Genomic DNA, 23,078 nt, shown 5'->3' on the forward strand with positions numbered 1-23,078 from the left:
TAGTGAAACAAAGACCGACCCTGCTGTACAGGAACCAGTGAAGGGAAGCAGGGAAACTTTGCTGATATTCAACCAGCTCTGTGTCACTTCCCTTGGAGATCCCTGTTCATCTGCACACACTGTGATGCCACACAGCTGGTTCAATCAGCAAAGTTTCCCTTTATATTCATTGTCTTGTGTGGCGATCAGCAGTGATGTGGTGGTTCACTTTTACACTGTGATCTGTAGCCTATAGTTCGGCTTTAGCTTCTAACTATCTTTGTCTTTTTAACCTGTTGTTGCTGCTGAGTCAGTTTGACATCCTGGATATATCCTTCAAACACAGACTGTAGACCCCTCTGTCTGCTTCTCTCTGGAATCACTCTTTCATTTTCCCAAAAATAGGATAATATTTCTTCAGGGGGTGCAGTTAGTTGCAGTGTACGGAGTGTGTGAGCGCTGCTTGGGCAGAGATGGACGGTGTTTTGTGGTGGTGCTTCATCTCACTAGTAAAGGATATAAAATTAGCACATTCATCCAGGTTTGTGTTCCCATCAATGCCAATCAGAGCCAGAGGTGATAAATACCCATGACTACTGCAGTGTTATTTGACCTGTGTGTGAATGCTGATTAAAACCTTTCCCACTGCATTAAAAAGCCAGATGTTAGCAAGTGTTAGTGCTTTTTTGTGCAGTGGGAAAGGGGCTTTAGCAAATATCCTAATACTTACTGACTGCCCTGTAACACGATTTAATATACCCACAATATGAACTGATCAAGACTTGTTTTCCAACAAACAGCGTTATCACATCTTTTGGGTGTAGTTACAACAACGGTTGCATAACTTTTCTTGTGTCAGAGATCCTGGACAGAACCTTTCATTCCTCTCTGTATTTTGCAAACATTGTGCACAGACCACAGTTTATTTTCATGACAAACTTCCCATCACAAGGTGATATTTTGTTTAAACTTGCTGTCAGCGTGCCCAATTTAGAGTCTTAAAGCTTCTAAAAATAAAGGGTTTAAATTCCATTTATGTATTAAATAAAGTTTGTTTTGCTTAGTTGGCAAAAAAATGTTTTATGGAACATATGACACAACAGAAGAGAATTCAGCAAATTAAGTGTTTATTTCACAACCACGGCAATCAAGAACACCTCTTGTATCTCTTTAGTGTAACAAAGTAAACATACTATCCCATCATGTAGGTGGTTAAAGTAATGTATACACCTCCTTTAGACACTTAGACTTTCCTTAATTGTCATGTTGGAACAGGACCCAAAGTTGTTTCCCAGAAAAGAAGCTCCGGCCAAAACTGTGACTCTTGTTGCAATATTACTTTGTGTTTAAATGGAATCTACATGGAACTTTCCAAGGAGTCACATTTAGAAATGAAAAAGTTATTATTTTATAATATATATATATATATATATATATATATATATATATATATATATATATATATATATATATATATTTTCAAGTTCTTTTTGGAATGTTTTGTTGATTGTTTTATATATGTATATATATACATATATAAAACAATCAACAAAACATTCCAAAAAGAACTTGAAAATTAAAATGTGTATGCAAGTAATTTGCGTTGTCTGGCTGGTGTTTGTACAGTTTCCTGTCCTCAAGTACACTTTTCATACACAGTGTAAGTTGTTATTCAGCTGCTACTACATTGACTTGTGCACTTTCTATCCAAAGAGACTTGCGTGAGCACGTCTAAGATGGACTGTAACGACTCTGGTTGAGGATATATTAGAGGTTTTAAAAAACCTGAACGACTTCTTTGAGAGACTGATCAGACGAATCTTGTTCAACAGCACAATTAACTAATTCCAGTCCTGATGGAGATGTAATTGGCCTAAGTGGCCACTTTACTTGTTCCTTTCCTTTTAATAGCAACTCTCCAAAAAAGCTCTCCAAGAAAAACAAGGCAGGAAACCTTTTACATTTTAAGGCATTTCACCAAAAGTCACATCGACAGTGACTCGCTGTACAGTCACTGTGTCTATCACAGAGACACTTTTCATGACAAGTCATTTGGGTCGAAATGAATTTTTAGCATATGAACCAGAGATTTTATCAAAGTACCGACAAACGAACAGAAACGGTCTGTGCTAAATAAATAAATAAAGACAAAATAATATGCAGAGCTGACATTATATCCAGCCTTTAAATCCTCATTGTTACTCATTCTTCTGTTTAGCTTCTCTGAAAACACTGATATCTGATAATCACCACTGGTCACGACTGCAGTGTTATTATGGTTCAATTACCAAACAGGTGAATTCAGGCAGACTTGAAAATCTCCCTAAGTGTTGGAGAAAGCTATTATTCATACTGTGGCCTGTAACTCTAATGTGTTTGCAAGACTTGTTTCAAAAATTGCTCACGAGCTCACTGAGAAGGAGGATGAAATCTCTCCATTGCTTGCGCTCCAGCCATCAGATCTAACACTGTGTGGCTCAGTATTTGAACACACTGTTTCCTCAGTTTTAGGTACCTGACTCTGAGGGGAGTTTACGGTTGCTTGGATGTAAATCGCAGCTTGGTTCCTGGTCTGTGGCCCTCCGGCTCTGAGTAGATATTTCTGAAGGTCAAGTTGATGCGTGGGCCTCTGTCATGGTACTCTTTAGCCACTTGATGCTGGTGGAGACAGAGAGACACATAAATGAGGCATTTTGAATTCACATTCACACAATATTTACTTGTTGGCCTTTTATCCAAAAAGATTTATATATACATATATATATATATATATATATATATATATATATATACGTAAGGTTCGGAGGTAGAGCCTCTAATGCTCTTTCTTTGATTTTCCACTAGCAAAAAGTGTGGATGGTAGGCTGCCTGGTAACTTGTACTTTTTTTTGATACCACCTCGGTCAAGGTTCCAAGCGAGCTGAGCCAGTACTAGAAGGAGGAGCTAAAACACTGCAGACCACTGATCAGTCAGAGAGAGTCATCACTAGCACTGCACGGGACATCCTGCACTATACTGCCATTTTTGAATAATAAAGCTACCGTCAATAGTGACTGGAATTTCTATTCACATGCCCTAGATTTTAAAAAAAAAAACACAGTCTGCAAAACTATGTTGTCCACAACGGACACTTGGCCATACTACTGTCGAAGCACAGACAAGCTGAAGACAATACTTTTCATGCTCAGGCTGTAAATTTTCTTCCTCACCCTGCCATTCACTCCTTCCATGCATGCTCATTCAATATGTCTTCAGCTGTTTTTCAGCTGATTCAATCAACCAATAGCACAGCAACACACCCTCTCAGTAAGCCTATCATCTTACTGCTCCCCCTTTTAAATATGGTTCTTTCTCTACCGTAGTTCTTTCTTGCTGGAGTTGTGAGCAGCACCTTCCACCTCCCAATCACCACCTAGTCTTTATAGATTCATCAGCCTCATCCCAGTCAGCAGCCTCAGAGTCATCAGCCACCACCAGTGTCTGGACTCCATGGGGAGATTTATCCTGCTGCCGCTCAGATGTCCCTCGATCACAACATATCTCCCTCTGGTTTCCAAGCGCCAAAGACTTATGCTAGATTGTAATCAGCATAAATCACCTGGTTATCTGTACACTCATATTACGTATTACATAATATCTTTACTTCACTCTTCTGTTTCTCCTGATTGAACTTATTCATAGTTCCAAGAGCCCCCCGTTTTCATTGTGTTTGCACCACAAGAACTGAATGATCATAGTTATCATAGTTAAACTCCATTTAAGGGATGTTTCTAGCTCCGTTTTCAGAGTAGGTACTCTCCCAGCATAAGAAGAACCATGAGTGACATATGTATACATCCACTGGTTGACACGAGCCAAACCGCCATTTTGGAAGAAAAACAAAAAACAAAACAGTTAGCAGTGGAAGAAAACACCGAACAACTGAAAATGGACAGACAGTGAAACCCGGGCTTTACTGAGCTTATATGAGACAGTGGAAATACAACTCGCTTTTTTACTCGTTGAAGCCAAATATAAGAAGATCTTCCATAGCTGGCTTACATCACTTCAGCGTTCCTATTGACAGCATGAATGCAAACAGAAAAAAGCCCTTGAAGGCATGTAGTTCTCTGGGGAGCTCCCCAGTGAACACTTCCTCTCAGGGAGTTCACAGAACAATTTGGTCTAAAACAGCCTATAGTTGCAGATGAAACAATCTTGCAAGTGTTGCATGGAAGACAAAACGGCAGTTTCAGATGGAGACACTATGGAAATCAGTTGAGAATCCCACCTACACCGAGGGGGTACTATCTGAAGTGGGAAATAAAATAGAGAAAAGGACCTGGTGCCAAAAGTGAATCGAGATGAGCCGAACCATTAAGTGGAATTACAGCAAAAGTTCTTGTGGACAAGACGCCATTAACAGACACACTGGCTGCTTTTGGGAATCCAAACTGTGACTAGCTGAAGAACGGCATCTCGGGTCATTAGTTCTTCTTACCAAAAACATGAGCTGACATGAGACAAGTGCAGCAGTGTCTTGGTTTTTGGTTTTATAATCATCAAATTAACTTTTCTTTTAAAAGGATTAGTATGTGACATCTCAGGAATCTGATATTGTATTCATATTGTAATAAAAACATTTACAACTTTTTAATTCTAAATAAAAACATATGAATAAAGATTTTAGGTACATATTTTTTTATAATATGCAATAAAATTTAAAAGAAGTGGAAAAAAGAAGTTGTTGATACTGGGTAAAAACTCAGACCCATGCCAGCATGCAACTGAGATTGGAAAATAAACAGATATGAAAACAAAAGGAAGGAAGATTAACATTTTTAGATGTTTCCTAAACACAAGTGTACTTTTACGTTTCAACTGACCTGTGCGCTCCATACACAGGTCAACTGGAAAATGTGATAACAGACAAAAAACATCATGTTCTTACTATTTCACATATGGGGTAAAAGGCAAATTTATTCCCCTGAAATGTTTTCTGGAATAACACGGGCAAAAAGTTCAGCTCATTCATGTCTGGACCTTTTGCAAATAAGAATAATTTCCACTTGAACATCTCATGCCCTCAAAAACACAGACACACACACTCCTCCTTCACCTACATCACTAAAGGAGGTGAAAGGTTTGCTTCTACTCAACAGTGTCAAAAGAAAGAGTCCAGAACAGGCAGAAATAACCTGTATCCTTTTTCAAACAAGTGCAGTACTTTAGCAGGATTGACAGGTTTAGTTAAATATTTAGCACTCACTTTCAAACCTCTCTAGCTGAGCCAGGAGGTTTTATTAGACAGACCAGGGCTGCAGTGACAGAGGAAGAATTAATGGATGGTGTGATCTTCTTTCTCTGGCAACATATTTAAAGGAAAGATAAAACCTTTGTTGAGATACTCAGGGAGGCTTCGCCATAAAACACCTGTGACCTTCTCTCTTTTTTTCTCTTAAGCTCAAACCTCTTTCACTCTCTCTGTACTTCTCCCTCTCCTTACACCCCCCGTCCCCTTTATTTTTCTCTTACTCCTTTTAATTTTCACTTACATTATAGCATAGCCAGCTAAACTGTTTTAACACAAGACATTACTAAAGTAGCATCTAAAATATGAAAAGCCAAAACTATGACTATCTTTCTCGCTGTATCGCTCTCAAAAACAAAACAAACAAAACAAAAACTAGAATTATCGCCCGACAGTATTTCCCTTACCTTTGACCTTTTGGATATAAAATGTCCTCACTTAATCATTATATCTAATTAGCCATTTTTTATAAAGTTTAGTCATAATTAGTGTAAGAAGTCTTTAGCTATGGACAAAAAAAAATGTTTTGTGAGGTCACACTAACCTTGACCTTTGACGTATCATCACCAAATTCTAATAAGCTCATTGTTGAGTCAAAGGGGATATTTGTGCCAAATCTGAAGAAATTCCAGAGGCATAAAAATTTGACGAATCGTGTGAAACTGACAGACATATAATATTTTCTGTTCTGGTGCTGTTTTGTGACATTAAAGGGACACTTCACCCCCCAGATAACCATTTGTATATCAGTTTCTCCCCCGTGTTACCATGAATTTGTGAAGAAAACATTGTTTTTCTTGCATGCCTCCACACAATAAACAGGAGAAAAGTCTTGATGAATTAAAGTAAATGGGGTCCACGTTTAACAACAAAACTATATCTCAACTCTCACACAACTAACCTATTAAAACATCAAAGTCACACAATAACACAAACTAACAGAACTGATTGAGGCAGCGGTAGACCAGCAGCTCCCATGCTGGGCGAGGTAAAATTATAAATAAGTAGTACTAAGAAAAACAAAGCTTTCTTCACAAATTCAGTGTACCACAGTGTTCTTCTCCTTCACAACGGTTTTGTTTTGCAACCTTTTTCCATTTATTTCAATGCAAAGTTTAAAAAAGGGTAAAACTAAATAGTATGACCTATTTTATCTACTCTTCCAAAGGCTGAAAACATTTAGTCAGAATTAAATATAAACCTATTGTAATAAGATATATCTTCACTGTCAGGTGTAACGCAATTCTTGTTAACAGAAACCAGCTACACTCTCTCTATTATACACAAAGACTCTTCCTCCTTTTTCATGCTCTCATATAAATCTGGCCAGTGTCCCTGAGTGTAAAAAAAAAATGACTGTCATTATACCGAAGCTCTGTTACTCTCTCAGGGCCACACCATCCATCTTTGCTGCCTGTCAGTCAGGAGAGGAACCTGAGCTGCTTGAACACAGGTCTATCCTCTCACGTGTGTTGAATCGGAAGCACTTACACACTCACTCTCACACACACACACACACACACGCACACACACAAAGGCACAACACAAACAAGAGCAGAGCAGGTGAGATCAGTCTTCACCTGTCCTCACCTGGCTGAGGCAGGTGAGGTTTTCAGTGCATAGCTGTTTACTGTGAATGTCAAAGAGATTACATGAGGTAATGGATTCATTTGTGTCGAGGTTACCGTTTTCATAAGTAGTAGTTAGAAATAGTAATCACAACATCATGCCAATTTCTAGCTTGTCAGGCTTCAGGTAATAGTCTCACTCGAGATGAATTTCCCCTCGCCTGGAAAATGGCTGAGATCGGGTGGTAGCAGCAGTAGGGTGGTGGTGGTGACGAAAGGCTGCGGTCAAGTCAGACAGTTTCCAGCTGCCTCAAAGATTATACACAGTCACAGAAATGTTCACATCCTGTTAGATCCCTCCTGAGGCTACATGTAGTTTACAGACCACAATATGACCTTCATTATTACTATTATCAACAAAACAAGATATGTTTTATAATAGATCAAACCTGTGTGAGACTAACAGACTAGAATATATAGGGCAATATTGACATTTTTGGAGAAGACGGGATTAGCAGAAGAATAAAGTGTACGCATAAGGCTGTTCCAATCCACACTCCATTTCAGAAGGTGGTGGTAATGCACCTAAACGTTGTTTGGCAACCACCATAAAATAGCAGAAGAAAATGAGGATTTTCTACAAAATGTGGTGTTTGTGGCCCGGCGTTTCCCATCATGGCCTAGGTCTTGCAGGTGGTGGAGAGCAACCGTGGCGGCTGGCTCTACAAACTGCGTCTGCCTTGATCTCGTGAGGTTATTACTGCCCATGTTGTTGGCTGATGGCAGTCTGTACATGTACTGTAGGTACTGAGTGTGTGGGATTGTGAATAGCGACAGCTCTGTGTATGGACTGTGTAGATGTAGGAACTGTATGTACAACTTTTTTGTATCTTTGAACGGCAGGTAACGCATGTATCCAAGACAAATTTCCTTCTGGACAATAAAGTCTATCTTATCTTATCTACCTTATCTCATCCATGTGTGATTGACATCCGAGCAAGTTGGGATCAAGTCGGACACAAATATAACTTGGATACATTGTGCAGTGATTGCTAGTGATCAATTCTGCGCAGGCCTGGCTAAACTGATGCATCTATGTCAGCACCACCAGTGGTGTGGACCAATTAGCATTCAGTGAGGAGCTACTGACAGCTGTGGGTGTGGTTTAGGAGTGTGTGACAAGGCACATACACGCAGCTGTTTGTTCAAAACAACAATGCAGCGACTAAAGAGGTTAGCGTAGATGCTGCAATAGCATGAGTTATATCAGAACTGAAGAATATTTCTTTAGTAGAGAGACAAGGATTTCTCGATGGAAAGATGTTTTCGCTCCTTTCCTGACTGGCCAGGGATTAGGGCTGCCTCTCGCTAAGAATTTTCCTGGTCGACCAATAGTCGTCATTTAGGGCCATTAGTCCACTAGTCGCCCGCATGTTTACAATATTAATGTAATTATTAAATGATATATTTTGGGAGGGGCAACACAATGGTTTGAGTTGAAGGTGTGAGAAAGAATAGTATCAGTAACATTGTTAACACTGTGCTACATTACAGGGAAATACAAAACCGTACTAATGAACCTTCATTAATATAGGCCTATATTTTATCTACAAGTGCACGTCACACACTGAGCGAGCCGCCTGTTAATGACGCTGTGGGCTAAATGGCATGTAGCTACTTCCATGTTTCAGATGATACGTCATGTTTGTAGTCGACCAATGAAGATGAGTTTACATATCACCTTGGGTTCGTCCTTTATTTCTTGCCACACAGAAAACACATGCTCATTTGCAAACCGTGACAGACAGATGGTTCATCCAGTCACCTATCAAGTATTTTTTGTGTCCGCCCTTTTCCAAATAATCTCCATTAGCTTCTCAGCTTTTCAGATGGCTTTGTGTAACAAACAATCTGGTGTGTCAGGTTAATGTCCATTGGCCATGTCGCCTGCATGGGCCCTTGCATTTGATTGGTAGAGCCTACCTGCCAATCATCTTGTGTAGCTCCGTCCATCAGCAGAAGTGTCCCGTGACCCAGAGGAACCCGAATCCGCTCCACGTAAGTGAAGTCACCATTCTCCTCCTGACACAAAAACATAAAGAGAGTAAAGCGCAGTGTATAGTTGTCTAATAATAATAATACACACACACACACACAAACACACAAATGGTACAACGTACTGTCACATGACTGAACACAAACTAAGTTGAGGGCACATTCTGTTAGCTGCACATCACGACTATATGCCACTACAACTCATCTACACTGTGACTAATGAAGCCTGCCTCCTGAGAAGTGTATACTTTAACACTTAAAATAACACACAACTATTAAACACATGCCTTTAAATACTCCACTGAGTCTAAACACAATACCTGACTTAAGCCTTCCCTTCTGTGTCCAGCTTTTCACTACCTTACCTTGGCTGCTGCTCTACACTCCACTACCCTCACTCACTTCTTTTTATTAAGATTTGCAGTGGTTCTGCTTTATTAAGTACAGTAGCGTGCAGCAGAGGCAGGAGATAGCCTCTCTGACTGCGAGCCAAGTCATACCACCACACTAACTCATGAGAAACAGCAAAAGGTCAGAAAGAGTGTCTGCAGGTTTTAGAAGGCCAAATCAAATACTTCATGAGACCACTTTAATGAATACTGGGAGCTGGAGGAGAAAATATAATAAAACAAGAATTTTTTTCTAAATTAACAAAACAAGTATATAATCAAGTATAAGAGCAGTATAGTATCTGCTCCTAATGTGAGAATGGACACTAGTTTTCATGCTCCACCATCCTCTCACCGGTGGAGGCTGCTTGCGGAGGCTGAACACTCTGGTGTCGCCCAGACTGAGGGAGGCAATTGTGGGCTTGTTACCCAAAGAGGCCTCGTCGTCACTGTGCCAACCGATGCTGTCATGGCCATCCCGATACAGGTTACACAGCAGTGAGTTGAAGCTGCAGCCGCTCGCCTGCTCCACTGCTTCACGAAGGGTTAACAGCAATGGATGCCACTATGAGGGAACAAAGAAGAAGAAAGACAGTTCAGCAGATATTCAGGAACATCACTGTAAAAAAAAATTAAAGAAATTGATAATGAAAAAATCATTTTAAGAAGGAAACAACATTAAAACAAATGAGACAAGAACACAAGCGAGGAACAAAATATTCAAAGAAAAGATTTACAGACACAAAACAGCACTGTGTATGATGGGAAGTTAAACAAAAATACAAACATATAAACTGATGTAAAATAAAAGTGAGGATTACTTTAAAGTCTTTGAAGTGGACTTTGAGGTTTAATGATTTTATCTAACCTGTGTGTTAGCAGCCATGGTGGAGCGAGCATACGTGTAGGGCAACTCTCCGTACCAGCAAGTCAGCCTGGGCTCATCGTACGCCTCCCCTGGACCAACACACACAAACAGATATACCTTTACTTCAAAGGAACCAGTTCAGATGACAGTCAGGACATTTTGCAGTCTCTATCTGTAACTAAGTCTACTTAACTTCCATGTAGCTCTCAAAATTTAAACCCGTAAACCCCAAACTTACAGTCACAAGGAGAATGTTACTACTGTGGATTATGTATGCTGAGTAGTAAGATCTTCCATATTGGTGAGAAAAATAATACAAAAGTTTCAGTACTCATACTAAATAATACTTTTTTAGTTCTGTAGTTTGGGGAATATGAATACAATTTTTATTAAATCTATATTAAAATTCCTTTAAGGCGTTCTTGAGGTATCGCGTTCACAGGAATGAGATGGATGGATGGACAGACACCTCGAAAACATAATGCCTCCATCTACTGCCTTTGTTGGCCTGTATCTGACTAATAATGTGAAACAGAAGACATAAAAATGTTTTCTGTTCTGGTGCTGTTTTAACTGACATTAGAGGAATACTTCAACCTTTAAATGACCATTTGCATATCAATTACTCACCACATGTTACTGTGAAAAGAGAAAGAAAACTTGTTTTTTTTGCATGTCTCCACAACCAACAAAGACTTAAAAAACTTACAAACTCTCACACAACTCGTGCAGTATAGTCTCATTTATCCCGTCGTATGCTCAGTACTTCCCAAACGTATAGCCCTTTCAGACGAGGAGCTGAATTGAGTGACAAAAATGGTAATTTTACCCTTGCTGAACACTGGAGTTGCTGGTCTACTGCTGCCTGGAGCAGTTAGCTTGTTTGTGTTATTGTACGCCTTTGCTGAATCTGCAGTAACCCTTTAAAAGACCAAAGTCACAGATGATCGAGGCAGCAGTAGACTAGTAGCTACTGTCTTCAGCAAGGTAAAATTACTGTTTTTGTTAAAGGAGTCTGGCTTTGAAGAGCGCATATGTAAGTTTAACTTCCTGTTTAAGTCCCCATCGGAAAGAGCTGTAAGTTTGGGAAGTATTGAGCATAAAAATTGATTAATGTGACTTGGATTATACTGCATAAATTGAGTTAATTATTAAAAACATTGTATTTCTGTTATATGTCTGTCATTTTCACAAGGTGAGTCAAATTCATTTGATATGTTGTTTTTTTTTTGAGAACAATACTGCTAGAGAGAGTCATAATTTGTTGGAATTTGTAAATCAAATCAAAGTTTATTTATATAGCACCTTTCATACAATCGTGCAGCCCAAAATGCTTCACAGAGCAGGAGTAAAACAGCACCAACAAGGTAACAAGTGAATAGCTAGACGTTACAATGATAAACGATGAAATATTTCAAGTAAATAACATTTAAATGAACAAATACATATAGAAAATTCGAAAATGCCAAAGACGAGACTTAAAAACAGAGGCAATAAGAGACGAGGTGCCATTAAGTTAAAGCCAGGCTAAAAAGATATGTCTTACGATTTCTTTTAAAAATGTCCACTGAGGTGGAGTTCCTCCTCAGATGCTCAGGTGGAACTGCTCCATCCATAAATGAATATTTTGATATAGTTTTGCTCTTAAACGCGGTCACCTTTAACTTTAGTTCAAGAATTTTCTTTTTTTGGATTCTTTGTGTAGTGGAGGCATATAAGAAAAAATATAGTTTCTTCACAAATTAAACGGCCATGCATAATTGAGATACATATGGTGTTTTAGGGGCTGAAGGATTTTTGTTTTAACACCAGGCTGAACAGCAGTGTTTCACTGCCCTCCCTGGATGAACTCTGACCACAGACTGCATAACTGCTGCCTAAATAAAATATAATTTGATTCAGATCATGAAATGTCAGAGGTAAAAGTCCCACCAAGACTCAAAGCAATATTTGATATTTGCCTTAGAGAGGACACATGAAAATTAATGTAGGAGTGATTCATTGATTGATGAATTGAAAACAGGTCATACTGGTGGTTCCACATGTTGCAGCCCATTCATATGATACTCCTGCTACCTTTTGAGAATCAAACACTCAATCTCTGCAGGCTTTGAATACACTAACATTTTTTTTCTTTCTCATGGAGAACAGCAGTTGTGGACAGTTTTTCTTCATATCCATCTCTATATTGCATCAGAAATTGGGTCACGGCAATTTCAACTTCAAAGGAGAATGGATCCAGTATGTTTTCATAGCTACTTCTTTTTTTTGTTGAATGACAACTACAGTACAGGCCAAAAGTTTGGACACACCTTCTCATTCAATGCGTTTTCTTTATTTTCATGACTATTTACATTGTAGATTCTCACTGAAGGCATCAAAACTATGAATGAACACATGTGGAGTTATGTACTTAACAAAAAAAGGTGAAATAACTGAAAACATGTTTTATATTCTAGTTTCTTCAAAATAGCCACCCTTTGCTCTGATTACTGCTTTGCACACTCTTGGCATTCTCTCGATGAGCTTCAAGAGGTAGTCACCTGAAATGGTTTTCCAACAGTCTTGAAGGAGTTCCCAGAGGTGTTTAGCACTTGTTGGCCCCTTTGCCTTCACTCTGCGGTCCAGCTCACCCCAAACCATCTCGATTGGGTTCAGGTCCGGTGACTGTGGAGGCCAGGTCATCTGTCGCAGCACTCCATCACTCTCCTTCTTGGTCAAATAGCCCTTACACAGCCTGGAGGTGTGTTTGGGGTCATTGTCCTGTTGAAAAATAAATGATCATCCAACTAAACGCAAACCGGATAGGATGGCATGTCGCTGCAGGATGCTGTGGTAGCCATGCTGGTTCAGTGTGCCTTCAATTTTGAATAAATCCCCAACAGTGTCACCAGCAAAACACCCCCACACCATCACACCTCCTCCTCCATGCTTCACAGTGGGAACCAGGCATGTGGAATCCATCCGTTCACCTTTTCTGCGTCTCACAAAGACACGGCGGTTGGAACCAAAGATCTCAAATTTGGACTCATCAGACCAAAGCACAGATTTCCACTGGTCTAATGTCCATTCCTTGTGTTTCTTGGCCCAAACAAATCTCTTCTGCTTGTTGCCTCTCCTTAGCAGTAGTTTCCTAGCAGCTATTTGACCATGAAGGCCTGATTCGCGCAGTCTCCTCTTAACAGTTGTTCTAGAGATGGGTCTGCTGCTAGAACTCTGTGTGGCATTCATCTGGTCTCTGATCTGAGCTGCTGTTAACTTGCGATTTCTGAGGCTGGTGACTCGGATGAACTTATCCTCAGAAGCAGAGGTGACTCTTGGTCTTCCTTTCCTGGGTCGGTCCTCATGTGTGCCAGTTTCGTTGTAGCGCTTGATGGTTTTTGCGACTCCACTTGGGGACACATTTAAAGTTTTTGCGATTTTCCGGACTGACTGACTGACCTTCATTTCTTAAAGTAATGATGGCCACTCGTTTTTCTTTAGTTAGCTGATTGGTTCTTGCCATAATATGAATTTTAACAGTTGTCCAATAGGGCTGTCGGCTGTGTATTAATCTGACTTCTGCACAACACAACTGATGGTCCCGACCCCATTGATAAAGCAAGAAATTCCACTAATTAACCCTGATAAGGCACACCTGTGAAGTGGAAACCATTTCAGGTGACTACCTCTTGAAGCTCATGGAGAGAATGCCAAGAGTGTGCAAAGCAGATATCAGAGCAAAGGGTGGCTATTTTGAAGAAACTAGAATATAAAACATGTTTTCAGTTATTTCACCTTTTTTTGTTAAGTACATAACTCCACATGTGTTCATTCATAGTTTTGATGCCTTCAGTGAGAATCTACAATGTAAATAGTCATGAAAATAAAGAAAACGCATTGAATGAGAAGGTGTGTCCAAACTTTTGGCCTGTACTGTATATGTAGGGCAGAAAGCTGACACAGTTTTGTTCTTAATATATTCGTTTCCTACGTTAACACACACATGTAGAGTGATCATCTGCACCAAAATCTATTTCTAGCAGAATGTCAGATAAGGTTAGCGTCTAAATCCAGTTTCTCTCTGTCTGTGTTGCTCTGCTGTTCTTTCTCTGGGAACAAGATCTCTTCCAAGAACCAATTCTCTGCCGTAAGTGTGTTTTGGCCGGCTCTCTGGTACGAGAACATGGTGAAACCAAAACAAACTGCTCGAGCAGCCATTGCTTTTTATGGTGCTGAATTATTCAGGGCCTCTGGAGCTAATACTTATAAATATCTGTGAATATTTATCAACTTTCAAAAGTCTTGCCATGAAAAGATGCTATCAGTGGAAAGATTAACAAAACCTACAGGATCCAATTTGGAGTCGTGAGCAATGGTTGGAAAAATTGAGTCAAGAGGGTTTTAAAACAAACAGGATAAATGACAGGCGATGGAGGAGAGGCGACCGGTGAGGGGTTAACATCTTTTTTCCACTACTTCCTCTTTAACCCAAACATCACGTGGACTTTGTTGACAAAGCCTCAGCACTGATGGATTGAGATTATACAACTTTATGTTCTGTGTTTAGAAATCATCTCAGTCACTTGTCTTTATCGTGCTGTTTGTCTGCTGTGGAGCTATCGCAGAGTTAACACACAAGATGGATGAGAGCCAGCTGAGAGAAAGGCTGATTCTGAGGCAAAGTCTGGCTGCAGCTCAACAGGCTCGCTGTATTATGTCTGGGTACAATGCACGAGTTATTCTTTCCTCTTAAAAGGAAAATGCCAACTGTTTGCACAACTTACACACGTGCAAGACGAGAGCAGCTGCAGTTTTTGCTTTTGGCAAGTTTTGTAATCTTCTCAAGATATACTGTACTTTTTAATTATTATTGTTATTAGTAGCAGCATTGGTGGCAGTAAAGGTAGGGTTATTATTAACATCAGTGTACTCTCTTTTTATTATTATTCATCTACACTCACCAGCCACTTTATTAGGTACACCTTGCCAGTACCGGGTTGGACCCAGTTGCTGCAGATCTGTCGGCTGCACATCCATGATGTGAATCTCACGTTCCACCACATCCCAAAGGTGCTCTATTGGATTGAGATCTGGTGACTGTGGAGGCCATTGGAGTACAGTGAACTCATTGTCATGTTCAAGAAACCAGTTTGAGATGATTTGAGCTTTGTGACATGGTGCGTTATCCTGCTGGAAGTAGCCATCAGAAGATGGGTACACTGTGGTCATAAAGGGATGGACACGGTCAGCAACAATACTCAGGTAGGCTGTGGTGTTTAAACCATGCTCAGTTGGTACTAAGGGGCCCAAAGTGTGCCAAGAAAATATCCCTCACACCATTACACCACCACCACCAGCCTGAACCGTTGATACAAGGCAGGATGGATCCATGCTTTCATGTTGTTTACACCAAATTCTGACCCTACCATCTGAATGTGGCAGCAGAAATCCAGACTCATCAGACCAGGCACGTTTTTCCAATCTTCTATTGTCCAGTTTTGGTGAGCCTGTGTGAACTGTAGCCTCAGTTTCCTGTTAGCTGACAGGAGTGGCACCTGGTGTGGTCTTCTGCTGCTGTAGCCCATCTGCTTCAAGGTTGGACGTGTTGTTGGTTCAGAGATGGTCTTCTGCAGACCTTGGTTGTAACCAGTGGTTATTTGAGTTACTGTTGCCTTTCTATCATCTTGAACCAGTCTGGCCATTCTCCTCTGACCTCTGGCATCAACAAGACATTTTGACTCACTGGATATTTTCTCTTTTTGGGACCATCCTCTGTAAACCCTAGAGATGGTTGTGTGTGAAAATCCCAGTAAATACTCAGACCAGCCCGTCTGGCACCAACAACCATGCCACATTCAAAGTCACTTAAATCACCTTTCTTCTCCATTGTGATGCTCAGTTTGAACTTCAACAGGTCATTTTGACCATGTCTACATGCCTGAATGCATTGAGCTGCTGCCACGTGATCGGTTGATTAGCAGTTGAACAAGTGTACCTAATGAAGTGGCCAGAGAGTATGCCCAACAGCAAACCAGCTGCAGTGGGGGAACCCTGTTCACGCTGCAGCTTCCATCAAAGGCTCACATTTCACCCCCTCCATACTGCTTACCCTTAAGCCCCTGGTACCCACCCTGTCTGTAGTTGGTCTTCTGGGACCAGGGAAGCTCTGCTAACAGCTTACTGAACATCCAGTCCGCCTGCTCTGGGGGAAGAAACCCAGGCAGCAGCCGCAGTCTGGACAGATGGAAAGACAAAACACACACTGACACCAAGTACCCAGAAAATGAAGGTGGATACATAAATATACAGCATGTAGCTCATATATATTTAGTGTTTGTACAGATTAGTCAAAAATAGGGCACCCTGGTGGCCTACTGTGTGTTTTGGGTGCCAACCAAAACTCCCTGTTCTAAGTCTGGACATGAACCTTTTTCTGTCACCTCTATTCTATCAACTCTCTGATAGAGGAATAAACTTAATATGTAGAATGCTGCAGCAAGGTTTCTAATTGGTACCAGAAAAACAGACAGCATTACACTAGTACTAGGATCCCTGCACTGGCTACCTGTCAAATACAGGAGTGTTTCTGAAGTTCTCTTATTTGTTTTTAACGCTACAGTAGGTAAGTTTTATAAAAAATAACTCTGTCATATTTACGAAACTGTCACTAAGTCCCAGCAGTAATAAACAGATAAACTATGAAAAAAAACCTCTGGCTCCTCATGGCATTTACAAGAGCCATGCGCCTGCACAAGCAGTGGTACATGTGCAGTGTGCACAGCAAAGACAAGTAAACAGAGGGAGAAGATGACAAGAAGTATACTAAACATAAAAGAAACAAACCGAGCCAGAAGTGAAAGAAGAGTAAACATTTCAGTGGCTAGAGAGCTACGGCACCTGAAAGGATTCAAAACCGATGCTGACTCAGGTTCAAGGGAGCTGCGAGGGAGGGAGGTTGCACATTGTATGCATGAGCAGTGATTAATATTACGTTTAAAATCTCCTCCTGGCTCTGATTAGTTGTTTTTGTTCAGATGCTGTAGATTCATGCAAATGACACAGGGTGTCTACAGGTATCAGACGGTCAAATTTAATGCTTTGTAAGACCCTTTCAAATCAACCAAATTTAGGATAGACTTTTTGCGTTTTACTTATTTAAGCATTGCAGTTAAGTAGTCTATATATGTGGTCTTGTGCAGAGGAAGGTGTTATGTAGGAATATTGTTATTAGAGTGAGTTAAGTCAACCTACATTTTGCCAATGGGTAAGAGTAAAATGTAAAGTATTATAGTTTTTTGGGTTTTTTTTAGAGAGAGATTTGTAAAATTAGAAATTTAACTTTCACATAAAAAGCGTTGCTCCTTTTCACAAAAAGAAGTTGAATAAATGAAATACGATAAAATGTTTGTAGTAGTTAAGACCTCACATATTCAAGATTAAGACTATTTAATGACTTTTAAGGCCTTATTATTGTAAATTTGAATTTAAGACATTTTAAGACTTTTAAGGACCTGCAGACACCCTGTGACATTAGGAGCACTAGGAGGAACCTAATTTGTCAAAGATTTTCTGTCTCATGTACTGTCAGCATATAGTAACAATTACAGAAAATATGACAAAAAGTTATTAAAAAAAAAAGCCATGTATGGGCACCACTATACTTGTCTTAACTCCTCTGGTCCTACTCCAACTCTAGGCTTCTCAGGACAGTTACTTTGAACTGTTTCACAATTGAGGCTCATGGGTAAGGAGTCCATGCATTCCAGGTGGCAGCCCCAACGCTTTCGATTAGCCTTCCACTTTTAATCAAATGCCCCCCGCCCCCTTCAAACTTATGAAACAAAACTCTTGATGTACATGTTTTAGTGGCCTTTGGTTGCATTCAGTGGTATTAACATTTCAGTATTTTATTTTTTATAAATTTATCTCACACATCTTATTCTGTTTCTGTTTCAGACACGCACATAATAATAATAATAATAATAATAATAATAATAATAAAGACTTTATTAAGGACACAAGCAAGAGGTCCATAGTGACTAAAAAATACATAAAGACAGACAATAAAAACAACAATGCAACAATACAATAAAAACGTACATCAATCACAGTCATAGCAGCCATTATCAACCAGATGACATCATGTAGGCTATCAGCCCTCACATACAGACTGGAGCGCCAGTGGCTCCACAGTCTTGAAGAGAACCGAAACGAGCTCTTCTTTCCGTCACACAGGTACAATATGATGTCATTTCCTGAGGCCCACAGCCGGCACATAAATTTGTACATGAGATTGCGTATTACAGCAGAGCGGTTCGGCACCCCAACATTCACAAACACCTCGCTGGCACTGCACCAATGGGGAAGCTTTAAAAGCATCCTCATGGCATCATTATAGGCCACATTTAGTCTCTGCATGTTTTTTTGCTATAAACACGCCACAAATGGGCAGTGTACAGAGGAGTACAGTATGCTCTAAATAATGCTACTTTAACATGGGTAGTGCACATGCTAAACTTCCGTGCAAGCTGATTGGCCTGCAAGTAAAGCTTGCGACACTGCCTGTTAATATCTTTATCATCTGTCAGATCATTTACAATATGATGGCCAAGATATTTCACCTCATTACATTCTTCAAGAACAGAACCAGATAAAAAGAAATCAGGGAAAACTAATTTCCTATCACCTTTACTTCTGACTATCATAATGTTACTCTTAGTTGCATTATATTTGATGTTGAAGTCATGATATTGCCTTATATTTTTCCACTGCCATTTACTGTTGTTATTTTACTTGCTATTGCTGTACTGTTCATTTTAACTTTAGCAGCACTTTGGTCAACTCTGGTTGTTTTTAAACATGCTGATTAAATCCTAATCAATCACACTCACAGAATCAATCAGAGCACACTGACTGTAAGGTTCCTGTGGCCCTGAGCCTTAGCTTCCTCACTCTTCATTTTCTGTAATCTTAGTGGATCTAGTTATTTTAGTCTTTAAAAAAGACTAATTTTAGTCTTTAAAAAAGACTAAAATAGGCAGCTCAGTACCTAATAAGTATATGGAATATTCTGGTTGTTCAGGAAGCTTACGTGCAGCATGTGTTCATACATATTTAGCATCTGCTAAAAAACATTTCTGTGTCCTCAGAGGGTAGCACCAGTGAGGTAGGAAAGGTAACATTCACTGAGCGATATATACACTGTTGTTTGTGGGTTACTGCCATCTAGTGGAATTAAAACTCAATCACAGATTTGTTATATTCACTAAACACACTGTTTTAGTATTATCATTTTTTTTATTCTCTTCTTCTCCATTTATTTTGCACTTTTTCATCTACACAATAATATTGCACTGACCTGGACACTCCTGATGGTCCATGGCTGATCTCATGATCACCTGCTTGTCTGTCCAGGACAAAATTATGTATGTCAGCCAATGTGTACATAGCATACAGCCCAATATCAGGCCAAAAAATCACAGGACAAAAGACAGAGGCATGTTTATGATAGAAAGAGCCTATCCAGTAGGGAAAGAAATGTGTTACTTACTCTATCACCTTCTCTGGTGGAACATCTCTAACTGGCTGCAATGTAAAATGGACACAACAGAGAAAGATTAGCACAACCAAATTACCCCAAAATTCTACAGTTACTTTTTGAGTTTAGTTTCTACCTTGGTGGGCTGAAACTCAAATGTGTTAGGTGCTTTCTGTGGCCCACATCCCCATGAGCTAGGGCCTTGGTTGACATTTTTGGGTGGTTGGTTGTTTGAGACTGCACCTGATGAAAAAACAAAAATAAGAAGCTGTTGTCAACACATTAGGCACGTTAAAAGGTATAAGAATCCAGCCTCCAGAGCTATGATTAACTAAATCTATAAATAAATAATGATCTAATTAATGATGAGCAGGCAGAGGGAGTCACATACAACCAATACAACAGTATATGTAATGGCCCTTAAATTACCTGCTGGTCCTGAGTGTTTTGGCAGTTGTTTGGCCCAAGAGCCCTGGACTCTGGCTCGCTGACGCTTATCTGACATCACATCTGCGGGGTGACAAAGGAAGAAGAAAAAGTCTTCATCACCAAAGAAACAAATTCTCCACAAACCAACAGGAATACAGACAGCTCATCACTTGTGTTAGATTCCTCCTAAAAAACACTATAAATGAAAGGACCCATTCATTTTAATAACTTTGGAGGTAGCACAAGTCTTCCAGCAATAGTTGAGGAGTAGTGAACTAAATGTAGGCTAATTAAACTTGTAGTCTGACAACAAATTGCACTAGCTTGTTGGTAGTTCAACTACATTTATTTTTGCATAGTTATTCAAGTAGTTAAATTATTTTTCTGCTATTTCTGTGTAGTTGTGCACTTCAACCAAAAACAATTTTGAGCCATAAAAGGACTGATTTTTTTTTTTTTAATTCTTATGTTACCACTGCTTCTCTACTGTAATTGAGCCCCCCTTTCACCACAATTAGCCATCAGTATTGACTATTTTTTGTTATTTACAAATGTTCAGAGAAGTTGTAGCATGCTATTTGACAAGCTAACTGCCTAAGTGAGTCATCCTACTTGTAGCGATACCTCTACCTGGATTCTAATTCCTGGAAAGCAGCTGTCTGACTGATGGACACTGTATACAAAACCATGGTGACATTCCTGCACTTTCCAAATGAGTAGTGGGATATTTTACTTTTTTAGTTTATGTATGACCTGTAAACAAGTGGGCACTTACTGCCTTAAACTCCTTAAGCTGGCATGTGACATTTCTTGTATTATATGTTGTTAAAATTTCATTAAACATGTACATTGTCAATTTGATTATTTTTACAAAGTAGTTTGAAACCAAACTAGATTTCTCCCTAGGACAGCTTCTTGGTAGTTCAGCATCTTCCAGTGTGAAGTAATTGGTAGCCAGTAAAGTTATGTTTTCAAAGTAGCCTCCCCAACACTGTCAGTGGCATCCAACATTTAGAGAACCAAATAAATAACTGTACACGTCCTGCTTTATTTCCTTCTTTCAGTGCATGGCTGTGTGTGCACTATATGCCTTTAATATTTGGTGGCAGTGTTTTAGTTGTGTAGTCCTTTGTAATGCTTCGTCTATTATTTCAGAATTATGATATAAATTTCTATGTCTGTTTTATAAAGACTTTCGTCATCATTGTTTTAATTGACGCTGTATTCCACTGCATGAGCTTTGATGTAGTCTATCTGTCTGCTTTTTATCTTAGTTGTGTCTTTTAATGTAAACATCAAGCTGCTAAATTGAAAAATAACTTGAAAGCAATTCATTCACAGATACTAGGCATTTTGAACGTTAACTTACCATTAAATCCATTGTTTTTTATTTAAGGTGCAATCCCTGATTGAGCAATGGGTAACAGAAAGGCCTACTTGCTGCATATTCTCTCATTGGTGGCAAAACAATGGCTGCAACCACTGCCTCCTGCTCTCCCTCAATGGCAAAACAGCTTACTGAAAGTGTACTCAATGGAAAAAGACAGCAAAACTCCATGTGAAGATAGACACTTTTTTTTATTCTATGGGCTCCTGTAATTATGTATTTTAGGTTACCAAAGTCATACGGCAAAGGTTTTTCTTTTGGGACTCTTAATGTTGATGTGCATGTTCGTTTACCTGACATAGCAGCAATGTAAAATTCAAAGCTGCATAAACATTTTGTTAAAAAAAAACATCAAGCTGCTGATAAAAACATCCTGCACATTTTTATCCCAAATAGAAATTTAATTTCCTCTTTAAGAAACATTTAATTAACATTATCTTCTACCTCGGTCTTTTCACTTCTTCACTCGCCGAAAAACTGCAGACTCATAAAAGTGGGTTTTGATTTTATTTTAGAGTTAAATATACAGCAACTTGATTTAATCAAAAAGCTACCTACTTTAAATTATATTTGAGTGACATGTTGACAAAAAAACAACAAACTATAACAAATTCTTAGCCTAACCCGACAACTGCTGAAGCTATCAGTTAAACGGTATTTTAGCGAGTAAGCTTGTCTTACTGGAACAAACCTATATTGAGTTAACTGGCTATGCTAACTGAGCTAAACCTACTTAAAGTTACTTCAATGAACACTATGTGAGGGTCAGAATTAAACAAATATCTAGCTGATTAGTGTTGAACCAAATCTTTAAACAACTCACCAAAATAGCTGCTAACACACAGCACGTCAGCTGAAATACAAAAGAGACAAGTCTACAGAGCTACAACGCCTGTGCTCTGACAGCCATGGTGAAAGTGTGCTACAGAAAAACAAAGCCTACCCGGAACTGAGATGGGAAAAAAAGGTTCCGGCACGTTCTTCGTTTCTCTGTGCCTCTAATCTTTGATTAATGTGATCCAGATACAAAAGTGGAAAGCAACTAAATACATTTGCTTAGTTACTGTCCTTCAGTACAGTTTTGAGTTACTTGTACTTCACATTATGTGCTACTTAATACTTCTCCACTACATTTCAGATGGAAATATTACCACTGTTTACTTCACTAATTTGCCAGCTATCACTAGTTTGTTTGTAGATTAAGATTTCTCATTCCATACAAAGTATTGTGAATAAAATATGACACAACATTACAGATTAAACTACCCAACAGTATCTAAACTACTAAACATTAGCTCCACCTTTATGAGCAACAATATACATGCTGTTGCACCAGTGCAAATAATCCATACAATAAATACAGTGGGCTAGATAAAGAAATAACACACAAATAGCCCATTCTATATAACAAGTAGGCTACTTCTACTTTTCCTGATAATTATGTTTATATTGTTTTATTTAGTATTCTTTCATGCAGGACCTTTACTTACACTCGTGTTTTTATAGTTACTACTACCTTTACTTAAAATACAAGTACCCTAAAACTTCAATTAAAATCCCAGTCCCAATTAAACGCCCAGTCTCTTTTACTA

At 39.2% G+C, this 23,078-nt stretch overlaps 1 protein-coding gene across 1 annotated transcript; it reads right to left on the reverse strand.

The window, feature by feature from the left end:
* Positions 1-1,093: 1,093 nt before the first annotated feature.
* alkbh3 (alkB homolog 3, alpha-ketoglutarate dependent dioxygenase) lies at positions 1,094-22,408 on the reverse strand. Its single transcript, XM_078167740.1, has 10 exons — positions 22,310-22,408; positions 20,100-20,180; positions 19,807-19,913; positions 19,683-19,717; positions 19,491-19,538; positions 16,263-16,366; positions 10,151-10,239; positions 9,638-9,847; positions 8,822-8,920; positions 1,094-2,637 (listed from the first exon to the last, which is right to left on the reverse strand). The coding sequence occupies exons 2-10, from the start codon at positions 20,173-20,175 to the stop codon at positions 2,512-2,514; spliced, it is 894 nt and encodes a 297-aa protein (XP_078023866.1). The 5' UTR covers positions 20,176-20,180; positions 22,310-22,408; the 3' UTR covers positions 1,094-2,511.
* Between the last annotated feature and the right edge of the window lie 670 nt (positions 22,409-23,078).

This window comes from Epinephelus lanceolatus, chromosome 5, assembly GCF_041903045.1.
Source record: "Epinephelus lanceolatus isolate andai-2023 chromosome 5, ASM4190304v1, whole genome shotgun sequence".
Lineage (NCBI taxonomy): Eukaryota > Metazoa > Chordata > Actinopteri > Perciformes > Serranidae > Epinephelus > Epinephelus lanceolatus.

Coding starts and splice junctions, on each gene's coding strand:
- alkbh3 (XM_078167740.1), bottom strand. CDS start 20,175: ATGTCAGATAAGCGTCAGCGAGCCAGAGTCCAGGGCTCTTGGGCCAAA. Junction 19,718..19,806: donor TTGAGTTTCAGCCCACCAAG/GTAGAAACTAAA, acceptor TTTACATTGCAG/CCAGTTAGAGATGTTCCACC. Junction 8,921..9,637: donor TCCGCAAGCAGCCTCCACCG/GTGAGAGGATGG, acceptor TTTTTGTGTCAG/GAGGAGAATGGTGACTTCAC.